The sequence below is a fragment of the Onychostoma macrolepis genome, chromosome 01 (genome assembly GCF_012432095.1).
Source record: "Onychostoma macrolepis isolate SWU-2019 chromosome 01, ASM1243209v1, whole genome shotgun sequence".
NCBI classification, from domain to species: Eukaryota; Metazoa; Chordata; class Actinopteri; order Cypriniformes; family Cyprinidae; genus Onychostoma; species Onychostoma macrolepis.
In genome coordinates, this window is record NC_081155.1 from 47,199,818 (window position 1) to 47,215,036 (window position 15,219).

General features: G+C 35.7%; 1 protein-coding gene across 7 annotated transcripts in view; it reads left to right on the forward strand.

Moving 5' to 3' along the window:
• LOC131532981 (NACHT, LRR and PYD domains-containing protein 3-like) overlaps positions 1 to 15,219 on the forward strand; it is an 82,915-nt gene that overhangs the window by 46,753 nt on the left and 20,943 nt on the right. For 3 of the 7 annotated variants that reach the window (XM_058765121.1, XM_058765031.1, XM_058764963.1), the window contains 4 exons: positions 136 to 309; positions 529 to 690; positions 1,245 to 1,363; positions 1,535 to 2,138. In XM_058765121.1, the coding sequence (XP_058621104.1) occupies positions 136 to 309; positions 529 to 690; positions 1,245 to 1,332 (424 nt within the window). In that variant the 3' untranslated portion in view covers positions 1,333 to 1,363; positions 1,535 to 2,138. Of the gene's footprint in view, positions 1 to 135; positions 310 to 528; positions 691 to 1,244; positions 1,364 to 1,534; positions 2,141 to 15,219 lie in introns of those variants that run through there. The other 4 variants (XM_058765355.1, XR_009269053.1, XR_009269061.1 and 1 more) reach the window with 4 other exon arrangements.

Consider the following 15,219-nt stretch of genomic DNA (forward strand, 5'->3'; position numbering starts at 1 on the left):
TTATTAATATCTCATGATGAAGCTGTTCACATTATATTTGTAGAAAGTTTTTCACCTTAGTATTTTGTGATCTTGTGAAATAAACATGATGATGATATTGTTTTTTTTTATTTTACACTCTTTCTGCTGATGTAGGTTAGGATGGTGTTATATGACAGATGAAGGTTGTTCTGCTGTGACTTCAGCTCTGAAATCAAACCCATCACACCTGAGAGAACTGAACCTGAGCTGGAATAATCTCGGAGACTCTGGAGTGAAAAGCCTCAGTGATCTACTGATGAACACACAATGCAAGCTGCAGAAACTAGAGTTAGTATCATTATACTGTACAGCAGCTACAGTCTGATTAAACTTTACTGTTTAAAGACAGCTGGACCTAAGTTACATTGTTTATACTGTAGTACTGCATCTTCCAGCCTTTGCTGTTATTGATCATAATCATCTTAACTAGTAAATAACTACATTTAAAGTATTTGAATACATATATTTATTGTGAGATGATCTCTTCCTCTGTTTGTCTCTTTCTAGTCTTTATAACTGTGGCATTACAGATGTTTCTTCTTTAGCTCAGTCTTTGAGAAACACAAAAGCGCTGCAGTTTCTAAAAGAGCTTGATCTGAGATGTAATAAGATTGGAGACTCGAAGCAGCGGCTCATTGATGTGATACGAGACTCAAACTGTAAACTGAGGTGAGAAAACATCACTCTGATATTAAAGAGATCTTCAGTTACTGCTGATATGAACAAATACATTCTGTCAAATATTAGTGAAAGCAGATCCTCAGATTATCATCAAGCTTTACTGCAGCAGAGGGTTATTGTGTCAGAATGAAATGTAAAGATGATTAAATGTTGAACACAAAGGAGGAAAGAGAACAAAAGCACACTGTCACAGCTTTATACAGCAATACCTGCTTTATTAATAACATCAGTACTAGTGAATCATTTCAGTCTGAAAACAGATTTGATCAGATTGTAGGAAAACGCTGTGAAATCAGAGCAGATTCCAGCATCACATGATCAACGTCTCTGTGTTTTTACTTTCACCAGCAACACGTCACTTTACTTTACACTTACTTTACTTTCAGTTCTTTACTAAGACCAACACAAACATGTTTAAACTAGACGACAAACGCCTTTAGAAATAACTATGCAAGATCATGTAAGTTGTAATTGAAATAGTAATTAATTTGTAATTTGTCCCACTGAACACTGATTGTTTTCTCTTCTGTTCCACCTTACAGTTACAGAGTAGATGCTCAATCTCCAACAGTCCCTGAGAGAGTCGCTGAGAGAGTTCAGTTGATTATAAAAGCTGTAAATCATAGTTAGAGATGATGATGAGAGGAGCAGTGAACATCAGGTGAGGATCCACAGAAGAGCTTCATCTCTGTGTCTATGAGCAGAAATAAATGTGATGCATGCAGCTGAAGAGACTCTTTACACTGAAATAATGCAGCATGTGTGTTAGAAACATGATATTGAATGATTAGTGTTGCTTTAGTATTCAATGATCATTTTGTTTTATTTAAAGGTGGAAAAGAGGAAGAAGCTCAGATGAGTCTGTCTGGATCTTCAGTTTAAGATCTACAGATATAATAATATTTGTATTAAACTCATCCATAATGATTCATGTGTTTCTAATCATAAATGTGATTGTCAAGTGCAGCACTTAAACGTATCAAAAGATATAAAGCAAATCTACAATTTCCATGTCACTTAAAACATTTACATGATCTCTCTCTCATTTTATACTCATTGTTACTCTGTTATATTATATTAAGTTAATTATGTGTGTGTGTGCTGTTAATGTACAGATATCCAGTATATTGTCAGAGGAAGAGAGATTCTCTTTCTTAAATAAATGCATGAAACATAAAACCGTGTGAGTGATTGTAACAACGGAGTTCAGGATCCAAATGCAAGGCTTTATTAAATCTCCTTTGTTTTCCTCTTTTTCTTCTTGAATTGAACTCTTGTTTCTTTCCTCAGGCTTATAAATAACAACAAAAAAATCAATTTTTGATGCATTTTGTTTATATGAATATTATGATTATTCAAAGATTTTTAACATTGTCATTGTGCTTTTTCTGTGTATATAATCTCATACTATGATATAGTGTGATTTGTCATTATGATTATGAGAAACTGGCTCAATAAACGAAAGCTAAAGATCGCTTTTCCTCTGATCTGTTTTAATGCGCTATTACCGTAACGCGTAGTATATGCGCGCACCACAAAATAACGTGTCGGCTAGAATGACCGTGTTTTTGAAAGTGGAGGCTGGTCTGACCGCAGTATCATCAGATCAAATCCTCCTCAGAGTGAAGAAGCTGCAGGTTGAAGAGGACTGAACACGGCAAGAACACTGTTCAAATATACTTTATCTGTACAGTTGCAATTAATGATACAGTAAGCATTAATCATTCCAACGCGATCTGCTGAGTCATATAAACATAAAATATTATAAAAATGTCTACATTCACTACAGAACTCGGATGGAAATTAAACTGAAATTCAGTAAACAACTAAAATAAAATGTGGCCTTATAATTGATATCTGTAGATTCATTATATTATAGATACAGTGATTTGCATTAAACTGTAAGCGCTCACACCACAAATAAAGACAAAACTCATATATGGAAATGTTATCTGCAGCTTGTTGATACCTGGACACTTGTTTGTAGGTATTAAGCTTCTTCATTTATTTGATCTCTTGCATCCTTGTTCAGCATTTCTAATAGTAAGGAATATTCAACTTGATTCATTCAAGTCAAGTTATTTATTTGTATAGCATTCACAATACATCGTTTCAAAGCAGCTTTATAGTAAGTTATTCTGTTAACTCTATAATGGCTTAATTCTTTAACACTGAGCAGTTTTACTGGGCTACATGACGATATATAACAATGATAAATGATCCGCCGTTTCAGATCTAGCTATAGTCTCTTCTTACAAAATTAGCCTTTTCTAATAAAACTGTGGTTATATGAATAATAATAATAATAATAATTCCTAGGGCTGGGTATCGATTCAGATATCCCGATTCGATTTCGATTCTCGTTTTTTTTTTTTTACATTCAATATAGTTTTAATACAAAAGCTATTGATATTTCTAAAAAATTAACAGGAAACATCAGTTTACAAATGATGAATTAATAAAAAATAAAATAAGACCCACAGGCCTGTATTTTAAACCTATTCTTTTTTTGTATAGGGTCCTTTCTTAAACAATAATAGGGCCCTATAAAATGTTCTTAATTTTTCTGGTAATTCGATGAAGGCATAAAACATTAATTCAATTTATCCTAATCAAATGAAAATTAAACCCTTTTATTTTTTGGCAAACAAAGTGCTGCACAACAGATGTTTACTGTTAAAATTAAAAAGAAAACAATTGGGATTATTCCTTTAGAAATAAAGATTTATTAATGTTTATTAGTAGTAGTAGCACTGAGTCTTAAGACTGCTCTTAACGTTAAACTAAACTTTTATTTTGACAGGTTGCCGTGAGGAACTTGCAGCTGCTGTGTATCAAGTGATACGACGGTAGTTTTCTCAAATTAAACTGTAAAATGCTAATGAAATGACTCTCAGAGCAGCAGTGTGTTAATATCATCATATAGTGAGACTGCAGAAGATGAAAACACCGCGAGCGTCGTCCGCGCTTTAGTATGTGTGTAGTAAACAAAACAGTGCGTCACGCCATCCGCCATTCATTCATTCATTCATTCATGAAATCATGGCGCCTTATGCGTAATATCAAATGCTTCCACAGATTTATAGTATTACTATAGCGTTTCACCTGAGCATTACGAATGACGCGTATGGCTTTGTTCTTGGTTCTCATTATCATGATAAACACTGAATGAATGACAGGCTTTCTGTTGTAACATCGCAAGGTAAATAAGGGTGACATCTAGTGGCGAAGACTAATGATAAGAATCACATTAATCAGAACTTGTTTTAAATGTTTGCTGAAATAAATACCGGAAAAGATCGATTCGCGGCTTTTGAGAATCGATATCGAATCGACGTCATTAAAAAAAACAATTAATCGAAAAATCGATTTTTTTTGCCCAGCCCTAATAATTCCTTACATTTATATAGCGCTTTTCTAGGCACTCAAAGCGCTTTACATTGTATGATGAATGGGTTCATTCATGGGTTCCAGTGTCATCTCTGGATTGCTTTGCTGGGGTTTAAAGACACTGAATATTCAGGAATAATACTGATTTCATTATACTGCATAATGACAAAACTTGAACTGAATTGAGTCGGATTATAATATCACTGTCTTCTCCAGAGCTGCTTTATTGCCGAATCGACTTTGTTTCATAATGTATTAATTTTGCAACCTTTTTACTGATATTGAATTTTATTAAATCAACATCAAGCTGACACAAAGTGAATAATGAAACTTTTTTATGCTATAAAATTCCTTATAGCTGAATTGAACTAATTCATTCGTGAAGATTAACTTTACCAAGTTATCAAACTGAATTTTCTTTTTAAAGGTAAAGTTTTTCATTCAATAAAACAATGTTTTTGTACAATTTGTGGTTGCATTTTATTTTTTATTCATCTTCATGTAATACCTACTTTTTATAGAGCGTTTCATTCTTATTGGCCAAGAAAAGTTTAGATTTTGTTTCAAGTTTTGAATGATTTTATGGTTTATTAATATTAATAAAGGGAGACATATGGAATATTTAAGCTTTTATAGAGCAATCTAGCCTACATAATATTTGTCAGCTCTATTTTGGATATTTCCATAGCTAGTTTTGGCCAGATTACCCATTTTAAATAAGGTATAGTAAACGTAAAGGTATATATATCTGTTCCGGATCCGCTGCGCTGTGCAAGTGGATCCGCTCCGGAGTCATTTCTATCTGGGATTCTGCTTAAAACAGCTGGATATAATTAATGAGGTGTAGCTATATAAGGCAATGCAGTTATAATTCTCTTTGCAAAACTATGGAATTAGATTTGTGCCAAATAAAACGAACCAAACTTTTGCGAAATCGAACAAAAATATACATTGATAAATGAGAAAAACACTCTGAAAATACAAACAATCAACTAAATAGCAAAAAAGTAACATCGTTTTCAAATAAACTGCATTCTTTGTTGACTTCACTTTCAGCTTCACTTCCGCTAAACGCAGTTTTGAATGCGCTGCCAGAGTTTTCGCTTCCCAAGTGTTTACGTTCGCCATTCTGGCTCAACCCTCTCGTGAGGGCGGGGCTTAACAGCGGTTCGCTCTGATTGGCTCGTGAGATTTTGATCGGCGGTGTTACGAGATTTTCTGTTTCAGTGGGCGGAGCATACATGAATATTAATGAGTTTCCCGGACATGCGCGTGGAGCTGAGAATTTCAGTTCAAGCTCCTTGTATCTCAGCAGGTGTAATGGAATATTTTTAAAAAGGTAAATATATTGTGACGCGTGTCCCGGGACCTGATCAGCGTCGCCCTGGAAACGGAGGAGAAACACCTGCACGCCATTAACGCGGGCTGGCCGGCCACACCTGAACCTCATCACGAGGCAGCTTTATGAGACACCAAGAGGCGCATTTGGGTGAGACATGACTCCAGTGAAGCATCACTTACTTTTCTCTCCTTCTCCCTCCAGAGAGCAGCGTTTAGCCGGCCAGCCCGAAGCACCTGCACCGCACGGACACCGGACACCGGACACCGGACACCGGACACTCACGCACTCGGAGCACTGAAAAGAAGTAGATCCTGGTGCACGAAGACACAGCACCTAAACCCTACGGCACGCCACTAATTTCCCACAATAAACGCACATCCTGTCGTGTGATTCTTCCACCCGTTACAATATTTACAGCGTTGCATGAACCTATGCCTAAACTACATTTGTTCATCATTTCGTAATTGATTAGTTTGCAGTGTTTTGTTCACAGAAACCTTGCTCGTTTTGTGCAGTCGTCCCTGACTGAATGATTGCAGCCATTCTTTGTGTAATGTTGGGATAAATCACCGCAAACCAGTTGTATACATCGATTTCAGTTCGTTGTGCTGTTCATTTGTTGCTCGCAAAGCTTTAAAACTGTGTCTTATTAATTGTTATAATTTGTTGAATACATTATGCTACAAATGAAATAAACCTATATGACTGTATCTGTGGACATATTTTTGTATAGCGTGTGATGATCCATGTCTTAACTTACTCTGTTCAACATTCTCCGTGTTGTTTGGTTATAAACTAACTGAACTAACTTTTTTTCATGTTTCCCCATATATAATATTTAAACATTTGTACAAACAAATATAAATGAAGATGATCACAAGTAAAGGTGTGAGGTTTCCCTTTCACAGTGAAATCAAGAATCCCAGAACACCTGGATGATTATGCAGGGGCGGACTTAGCAATTTGGGGGCCCTAAGCAAATTCCAGGTATGGGGCCCCCATACAATAACTATGTGTCATTTTATGCTTAACCCGTATTTTGCTCGCTCGCTCTAGCTTTTAGTTTATTTATCCCTTCACAACCAGTAATTAGTCAACTTGCTGCTGTTCTAAAGCCAAATTAGGCTACCTTATTTTTTTGTTTTTTTTCATATCACAAAAGGTAGACATTATCAAAAAATAAATAAATAAAAAAAGAAAAGAAAAATACGTGCACTTGTCTATTTAATAAATTGTAAATATTTTCAATCTTTTTGCAAACATAAAACTATCCCTTGCAACTCATTCCATATTCCAAGTGTTTATAACTTATTTTGCTCGATCGCTCTAGTTTATAGTTTATTTGTACCGTCACAACCAGTAATTTGTCTACCTGATGCTCTTCTAAAGCCAAATTTGGCTACCTTATTTTTTTGAGATTACAAATGAAGACATTATCCAAAAAAAAAAAAAAAAAAAAACTTGCACTTGTCCATTTAATAAATTGTAAACCATTTCAATCTTTTTACAAACATAAAATTGTCCCAGGCAACTCATTATATATTCCAAGTGTTCTGAAGGCATACTGTAGGCTTTGCCGAGAAACAAATCGAAAATGAAGCCGATTATTAAGAGAAAATCTCCAGTCATTGCATTCGTGCATTTATACGAGTACGCGGCAGTTCGCGCCGGTGCGCCTATAGAAGAAGCACACAAGAGAGTCATTTTGAAACATCAAGATAAATAAAATTGTGACTTGAAACACAATACTTTCTTTACTGAGGTGAATATCTCTGTTCTGAGACAGTCAGACAGCCGAGCATGCGCGCAAAGAGCGCTTCCTCATAATCACTATAGCAGTCTCTCACTTCAGTTCATTGCGATCTCACGACGTTCCGTTAATAAGCTCTACACTGCACAATGAATCTCTTATTTACATCGTATCTACACTTTGTTATAATGATATGATCCCTGAACTTGCAGAACTCAGCACTTGACAAAAACTCGGCATTTTGATCGGTAAGTGGTGTCTAACTTTAACACTTCTGGTCACTGCGTTCAAGAAGTCAGCGCACATGTCTGTGAACGGCTACAGTGCTCAACGCTGCAGATATGTTTCGCCAATATCAGATGGGGCCCCCTGATTCCCCGGGGCCCTAAGCGGCCGCTTACCTCGCTTATTGGTTAAATCCGCCCCTGTGATTATGTCTACACTGATCTCCAATAGTAGTGCAGATGATATAGACATTTACATTACATTATTTATTGTTATACTCTTCTGTTACCTTTTATGTTTTAAAACGGTCGTCCTCTGGCAATGAAAGAAATAACATTCACCACCATATCAGTGGCCTAAGAACAAATTAGCAACCTACACTGATGTTATTCTCTGTCATCTGTTCTTTGACCATGTGTTGCACTGTACTTATGATACACAATGATGATCATTTATACAAATGCATGATCTATTTTGATGCACAACATTATAAGACATAAAGTTTCATAAACACATATATTATTAATTAGGCTTTAAATAGAGGCACTTTTCTATAAAAAATAAAGTGGAATAAAGATTGGATTGTGGCCTTGACTATCTTTTGATATCTAGATGTTGCTATAATGTGTGTTGGTGTGGAAGTTTGATATTATTTGAGACAGTGACATTTTGTTTTAAAAATATGAATTCAATAATGATTCACACTCAAAATTTAGTCATGGAGGATGTGATTAATATAAGTTTCCCTCAGTTTTGAGTATGAATCACCATTGAATTCTTGTGATAAACTAAAAATATTTATGCACCAAAACAAGACTACATAGAAGAAAAGAGAGAGTGATGTAAATATCCTTGTTGGATCTGCTGTATAAAAATATGACACATAATAAAGTAATTCTATGATTATATGTAAGAGAGGTAAAACAACAACAACATATTTCTAAACTTGATTCTGGCATTTGACTCATGACATTACCATTCAAAGGTTTTGGGATTACTATGTTGTTGTTTTTTTAGTATTACTATTATTATTATTTTATTTTTATTTGTTTTAAGAAATGTATGCTTTTGTTTGACAGGGATGCATTAAATTAATTAAAACGACAGAAAGTACATTTATATTGTTACAAAAGACTTCTATTTCAAATAAATACTGTAGAACTTTCAGTTCATGAAGGAATGTTGCGTAATGGTTTCCACACTTCATTAAGCACAACAGTTTTCAACTCTGATAATAATCAGAAATGTTTCTTGAGCAGCAAATCAGCATATTAGAATTAATTCTGAAAGATCAAATGACACTGAAGAGGAAAAATTGAAATCTGACATCACAGACCTTAAAGCCTTAGAACAGTAGGCTAATCAGAATCAGAGCTTTATTGCCAAGTGTGTTTACATACACAAGGAATTTGTCTTGGTGACAGGAGCTACCAGTGCAAAGAAAAAATAATAATACAGACATAGCGCGGACATACATATAATAGACATACATTAAAAAAAATAAATAAATAAATTTAAAAAAAAATAATATATATATATATATATATATTGTTGTTGTTAATAAAATCATTTTGTTAACATCAAATTAGTTGCATATTCTATTCCATAAAATGCCGTGAAGTAGACCTATTTGTTTTCTCATTTACAGTGTACCAAATATAGGCTACTTTATACACTTTTGTCCATACAATTTTGTTTAATCCAAAATGTTGCTTATGTATTAAAGGAACACTTTCATCCATGTGTGTGGTCTTGGATTCCTGTTCATTTTGTAAATATAAGTCAAACAGTTTGAAGAATCACACCAGGGTAGATTAAAAATGATTAGTCCACAGATACAAGTTTATTTCAGCTGTTGCACTCAAAAGATATCAATAGCAGACAGTTTTAAAGCATTGCAAGCTAAGCTACAGCACAACAAACTGAAATCAGTCCAACTAGCTGAGGTTTGCTGTGCTTTATCCTAACATTACACAAAGAATGCCTATCATTCAGTCAGCGACGACTGCACAAAACATGCAATTAATAAAAACATTATAAACTGTTACAAAATGATGAAAAAAATGTTGTTTAGGCATACGTTTCACAACGCTGAAAATATTGTAAAATATTCCATTAAACCTGCTGAGATACAAGCAGCTAAACTGAAATTCTCAGTTCCACGCGCATGTCCGGAAGCTCATTAATATTCATGTATGCTCCGCCCACTGAAACCGAAATCTCGTAACAGCGGCTCATTGAACCGGAAGTAGTGTTTCAGTTGCGCGGGCGCGTGTCTGGACTGTGGAGCTGTGAGTAGTCTACACTAATGGTAATAAGAGTATATTAAAGAACATTAATTATAAAACACGGATATTTTCCACATCAGAAGAAGAAGAAGAGTAGGGTTATTTGAGATGAGTAATCGGGAGGCTCACGGAGCGACAACCTCATCCTCGTCAGGACATTCGAGGCAGCCTGAGGTAAGCTTGTTATAATAAATAGAAACATCGAGATATAAGTTTTATTCCTGTGCAGAATGCAACAGTTGTGTCTGTATTTAGACGGTTAAGTGTGTATGTCACGTATAGGTTAGTTATGTACATGTCTGCAGACTGCAGTGGACTTATGTTGTGTAGTTTGATTCAGTATAAGTTACCTTGATTGCTCTTTATACACCAACATTTTACCACCTTGGAATTATAATTTCTGAGCAGTTTTGAGATATTGAGCTCTAAAGTTTCTGCATTCCATACTCCTTTGTAGACAGAACCTAAACATCACATGATGTAAATAAGTTGTCACAAAATACAAATGTGAATAACTCAGTTTTGACAGAAATGTGAGAAACTTATAATTCCAAGGTGATGATACGTCATATATTGAAGGATGTTGTGTGTATTTTCAGCAAAGATCTCAGACTGAGCTTTATTCTGCAGCAAGGCTCAAAGCTTGGTGCTGATGCTGCATCAGCGATACATAACATCATAGAGGTGCTTCACCATTCACTGCCAAACCAGCTCGGGACAGCGTCCAGCTGTGGAACAAGACATGGCCAGGCTTCAGTTTGCAGACATGATTTATTTTAAATAAATCTTAATTAAAAACTATGTTTTACTCTCTCAGCAAATATTAGAGAGTAACTTTATTTTTAATGATTTTTTGTAATTTGGATTTTAGGTTTCCGACTTATTTACAGACGCGTTCCCCAAAATGAGATCAGCGTCCGGAGGATGGCTTCTCTATACGTCTAATGATTCTGACACGCTACCAATTCAGTGTAATAAAAGTAACTAGATTCAGAGTATCACACGAGGAAACATGTTTAATGTAAATATGCACACGTCATCCCATTAATGTAAGTACATTTAAATAGTCAATATTCATGTTTTTAGCAATTAAACATAATTCAAAGTTAATTAACACACAGCGACCAGAAAAGTAATTAAAGATTTCAAAAAATGCTGATGTGTTTTCCAAGAGGTTTTAAGGGCAGTTCATGCTAAATTGTTATCATTTACTCACATTTATGTTGTTCTAAATATTTACAGTATGGCTGGCTCGATTTATTGAAGAATGTCTGAGCGGTTTATGTCCAAACAATGAAAGTCAGTTTTGTTCAGAAATCTCTTTACTCCTCAAACACTTGCGTTATATGGACAAAAACAAAACAGACATTCTTCAGGATATCTTATTTTGCTTTTTACTGTCAAGAAGTCAGGTTTCGAGCTCCATGTAAATAAGCTTTTTAACCTCCATTATCAGCCAAATCCCAGTATTACTAATATCAGCGCATTACTAGTATGATTATCAGGTTAATTTATATTCTTGTTTTAACGTTTAATTTTGTGCATTTATTTAAATGTTTTCCAGAAAGCACTTTGTAAGACTTCAGGTGTTATTCAGGTGGACAGGGAAGCGGCGGCTGAATCTTGTTCCTCCAGAGTTGGAAGGGTACTGTGGCGGTGAAGTGTCGCGCCCCGCAGTTCGAAGAATGAAACAAAGACTTGGAGTTTTGATTCTAGAAAAATTAGATTTTATTCGGCCGATATAAAACCGAAGCTCTCTCTTCAGAAAAGCTTCTCGACTGTTCTTTGTCTCTGGTTTATATACAAGCCATTTAAGGCGGATTCTAAGGGTAAGTCATATGCATACATTTCACTTGTGTATGTAACTCTATCTGTCCCAGAGGAGAAGAGACCCTCTAGAATTTGTTATGGGGAGAAAGCCCCCTCCTCATTTCTTCCAGATGTGCTTTGCCACGTACGCACTTTGACACAAAGGCCTTGCTTTGCCACGTACACATTTTGACACCGAGGCCTTCAGAATATATTGGAAGATTCAACAGATACCTTATAAGCAAAATTCACCTTGATTATGTCTAAATAATTCTGATTAATATCCATAAAAATCTTCTACATTTCTCCCTTTGAGACTTCATTAAGTCTCACAATTTGTTTACATCTACCCAGAGTGCCACTTCATAATTCAGTCCTTTCAGCTAACACTATCTAGTGACTAAGTAAGTCACGCAGGTTTACCATCAACGACTAAATGATGCGGCAGCACTCTAGAGGAGAATCAGGACCAAACATCTCTCCTTTTTAACTTAAATGAGAGTAAAAGATCCCGTCTCCTTTCCCCCTTTATAGTAAAATACAATGTTAAAAGAATGAGCGTGCAATTGGTTCAGCGCTTGCCTGTGGTTGTCACAGTTATGTATATAAAACACATTTAAAACATAATACATCGAATATTCCAAGAAACAATAGTTCAGATCTCCTTCTGGCGCAGTATTACTTGGTATAAAAGTATAGCATTGATCCCCAAGCACAACACAGACTCCTCCCTTTTCAGCTAACAAATAGTCTAAAGTTATTCTGTTTTGCCATGTCATTCGGCTTGTTGCATCCAATTGTTCTCCTAAAAGTGATAAGGCGTTATCAGTGTAATTCAATATTGATTCAAATCCTGATTTAACTTCATCTCTTACCTTAAATTCATGAGGTATCCCTCTTGGTTGACCAATAGCATCTATATAAACTGCAGGGTCTTTTTCATAGGCCCTTCTCGATCTAGATTTCTCTTCTTTTGTTTCTCCTTCTTCTAAAGAGATGTGACTCATTTTATGTGTCAACATAACCCTAGTGCATAATCCTGACCATTTTCTGGTACTGTTGTCAAAAGGCCATATTCTAATCCACACATCCACCATATGTCTACTAATGGAATATGTTGGGCCTTCTTTTACCACTAAATAGTCAACTGTGCATCGCGGTATTTGCCATATTTTGCTACACTTTCCTTTAAACCTTCCTACGTCAACATTTCCCTTTTTCTCATAACATTCAAATTCTTAATCTGCCATTAATTGTATTCTTCCTTGCGGCTTTTGTATTTTTGTTTCTTGTATAATAGGCCATTTACGGGTACGTTCACACTGCAATTCAATCACTTCTCTGTAGATCGTTGTGGATTGGAGAAACTGGCCCCAATATGGGCAAAGATGCCATTTTTTGGGTACAGTTTCTAAAGACATTTATCGCTTTGCCTCGTTCTACTAAACATTTACTTCCCATTTTTAATACATCTAACCCCATTGCATTAGACAGTCCTGGACATGTCTTCAACCATTCATCTTGAAATATTTTGCAACTAGAACTGTGTATAGGTATTGGTACAATATATAAAATTGGTCTCGCTTCAAGGCAAACTATGCAGTTTTCCCATTCTTCTTTTTCGGCTGTGTAATTTACCCATTTATACCAACTATTATCTTCTGCCTTTTCCCATAATATATCTGAATTGTTTTTAATAGTGATGTTATGATTGTCATCTGCAATGTGTCTATTTTGTCTAGATATTTTTTCCTCCTCTATTTGTGCTTGTTCATTTTGGATTAAGTTGAAGTCACTGTTAGATTTATTTGAGGGCTGAAAAGTTAATTCTTGGGAAGTCTGGTTGCTGTTGGTTCTCGTTTGCATTTGCAATTGAAAGGAAGTCTGGTTGCCGTTGTCTTCAGCTCGAGCTTGTAGAATGACAATATGCATTAGGCATGTGATGATCATCAGATATCTTTCCACTTCCTCTTTTCCATTTGTTGGCTCCCAAGTATTCTGATCGTCTCGTTAGCTGTCCCATCACTCATTCCATCTTCACCAGGGTGACTCTTTGCGAATCGTTGCAATGGTCTTTCCCTCGTTGGCAAGGGAGGGTCGTTACTAGCACGCCCTTCATCCCTCACTTCATGCTGTGTGGGGTTGTTGAAGCTGGTTGGCGTATTTTTAAGGTGAGAGATGTGGACCCAGGTGTCACTTTGCAACTATTTTGCTGATCAATGCAAGATTCTTCCTTGAGGCCATAACTGCACACTCACTGGTTCTTACTGGTGGAGCAAACCATTCCTGGGCCTTGATATAACTGCTGTCACCTGTAAATGGAAACTTTCAGAGTTTTTGTTAGTGATATCAAACATGCTCATTTGCTCATCGGATAGTTATCCTTCTTGGTGTGACCTGTGGAAGTCTCATGTGGGTTGAGGGCTGTCCTGGCCCCATTTTTGAGCTCTCAGAACTCCATTGCTGTTAATAAAATGAGTATATTATTTTCTATAATATGATAAAGAATTTGGTTTTACTCAGTTATCTGCATCCTTACAATTTTTCAATTCATTTCAAATTTATTCTTAACAATTTACTAATTCAGTTATCTCTTTGTTTTATAAACTGAGTTCCACTATATCACTAGATAATTTCCTAGGCCTATCTTGTTCAGTAGCGTTGGTCTTTTGACCTGGAAAACACTCAACCCACTTTATGTTAACAGTCAGAAAGGCAATATTTTATCCTTTTGAGACAGAATCAGCTCCATCATGTTATGCTGAAAAGAAAGTTAGATGTGGGGTGGACAGAGCAAGCTTGCTTGCTTTGCCTTCCCATGTAATGCGCTGCGCAAGTGTGGCACTGTTTTTCTTTCTGCCACAACAATAACCTAGGTACTGACCAGGAAACTTAACCGAATTCATCCATGGTCTTTATTTTACTGGGCGTTATTTGCCCTGTGGGCCCACATACTGTATTCAAATCTGCATACAGCTATTTGGCAAAATAATTGATTTATTTCAGTGTCTCGTCAGACACCTTCTTTCACTCCATACAACACCATCATTCATACTTTTTCACACCCTTTCACACCCCCCTTTTTGGCCAAAAACATATTTTGTCTTGAGATTTCAGCTGATTGTGACCTGAATGGTTTTAGTTGTGGAATGCTACAGATTCCGAATATAACATGAAGTTTTTTGTTACACTCTACTAAGCGTATACCTGGTAGCATTCAACATAGTGTCTAAATGTCATTATGCAACTGGACAACGTCAGTCACTATAAGGTTTGCTTTAACACTGCAGTATAAACCTCCTTTTTCTTTTTCTCAAACAAAATCTAATAGATTAATTGGTTTAGATTATTTGATTTAGGCATTGTGCAGTTGAGAGAGTCAATTGTAATTTCTCAAATGCCACTTGTTTGTCTAATTTAAAGTTTAGTCATAATTTTTTGTTATTGCTCATGAGCTACTTTTGAGATGATGCTTAGAGATCTCTGCATAATTTAGGATCCATGGCCATCAATATTTCTATCTTGTTATCCTCAGTTACGGCAGCATATGTGATTTTGGATCTTTGGCGTAATTTTTTTATGCTTTTAGGCAATCCAGCCCCAGAAAATTACCATTAAACAAAATGGAGTGACCAATATTTTTATTTTATCAGCCATATATATTTTTCTATTAGACATCTTGTCTACTTTTTTTTCTTTCCCAAAGAGTTCAG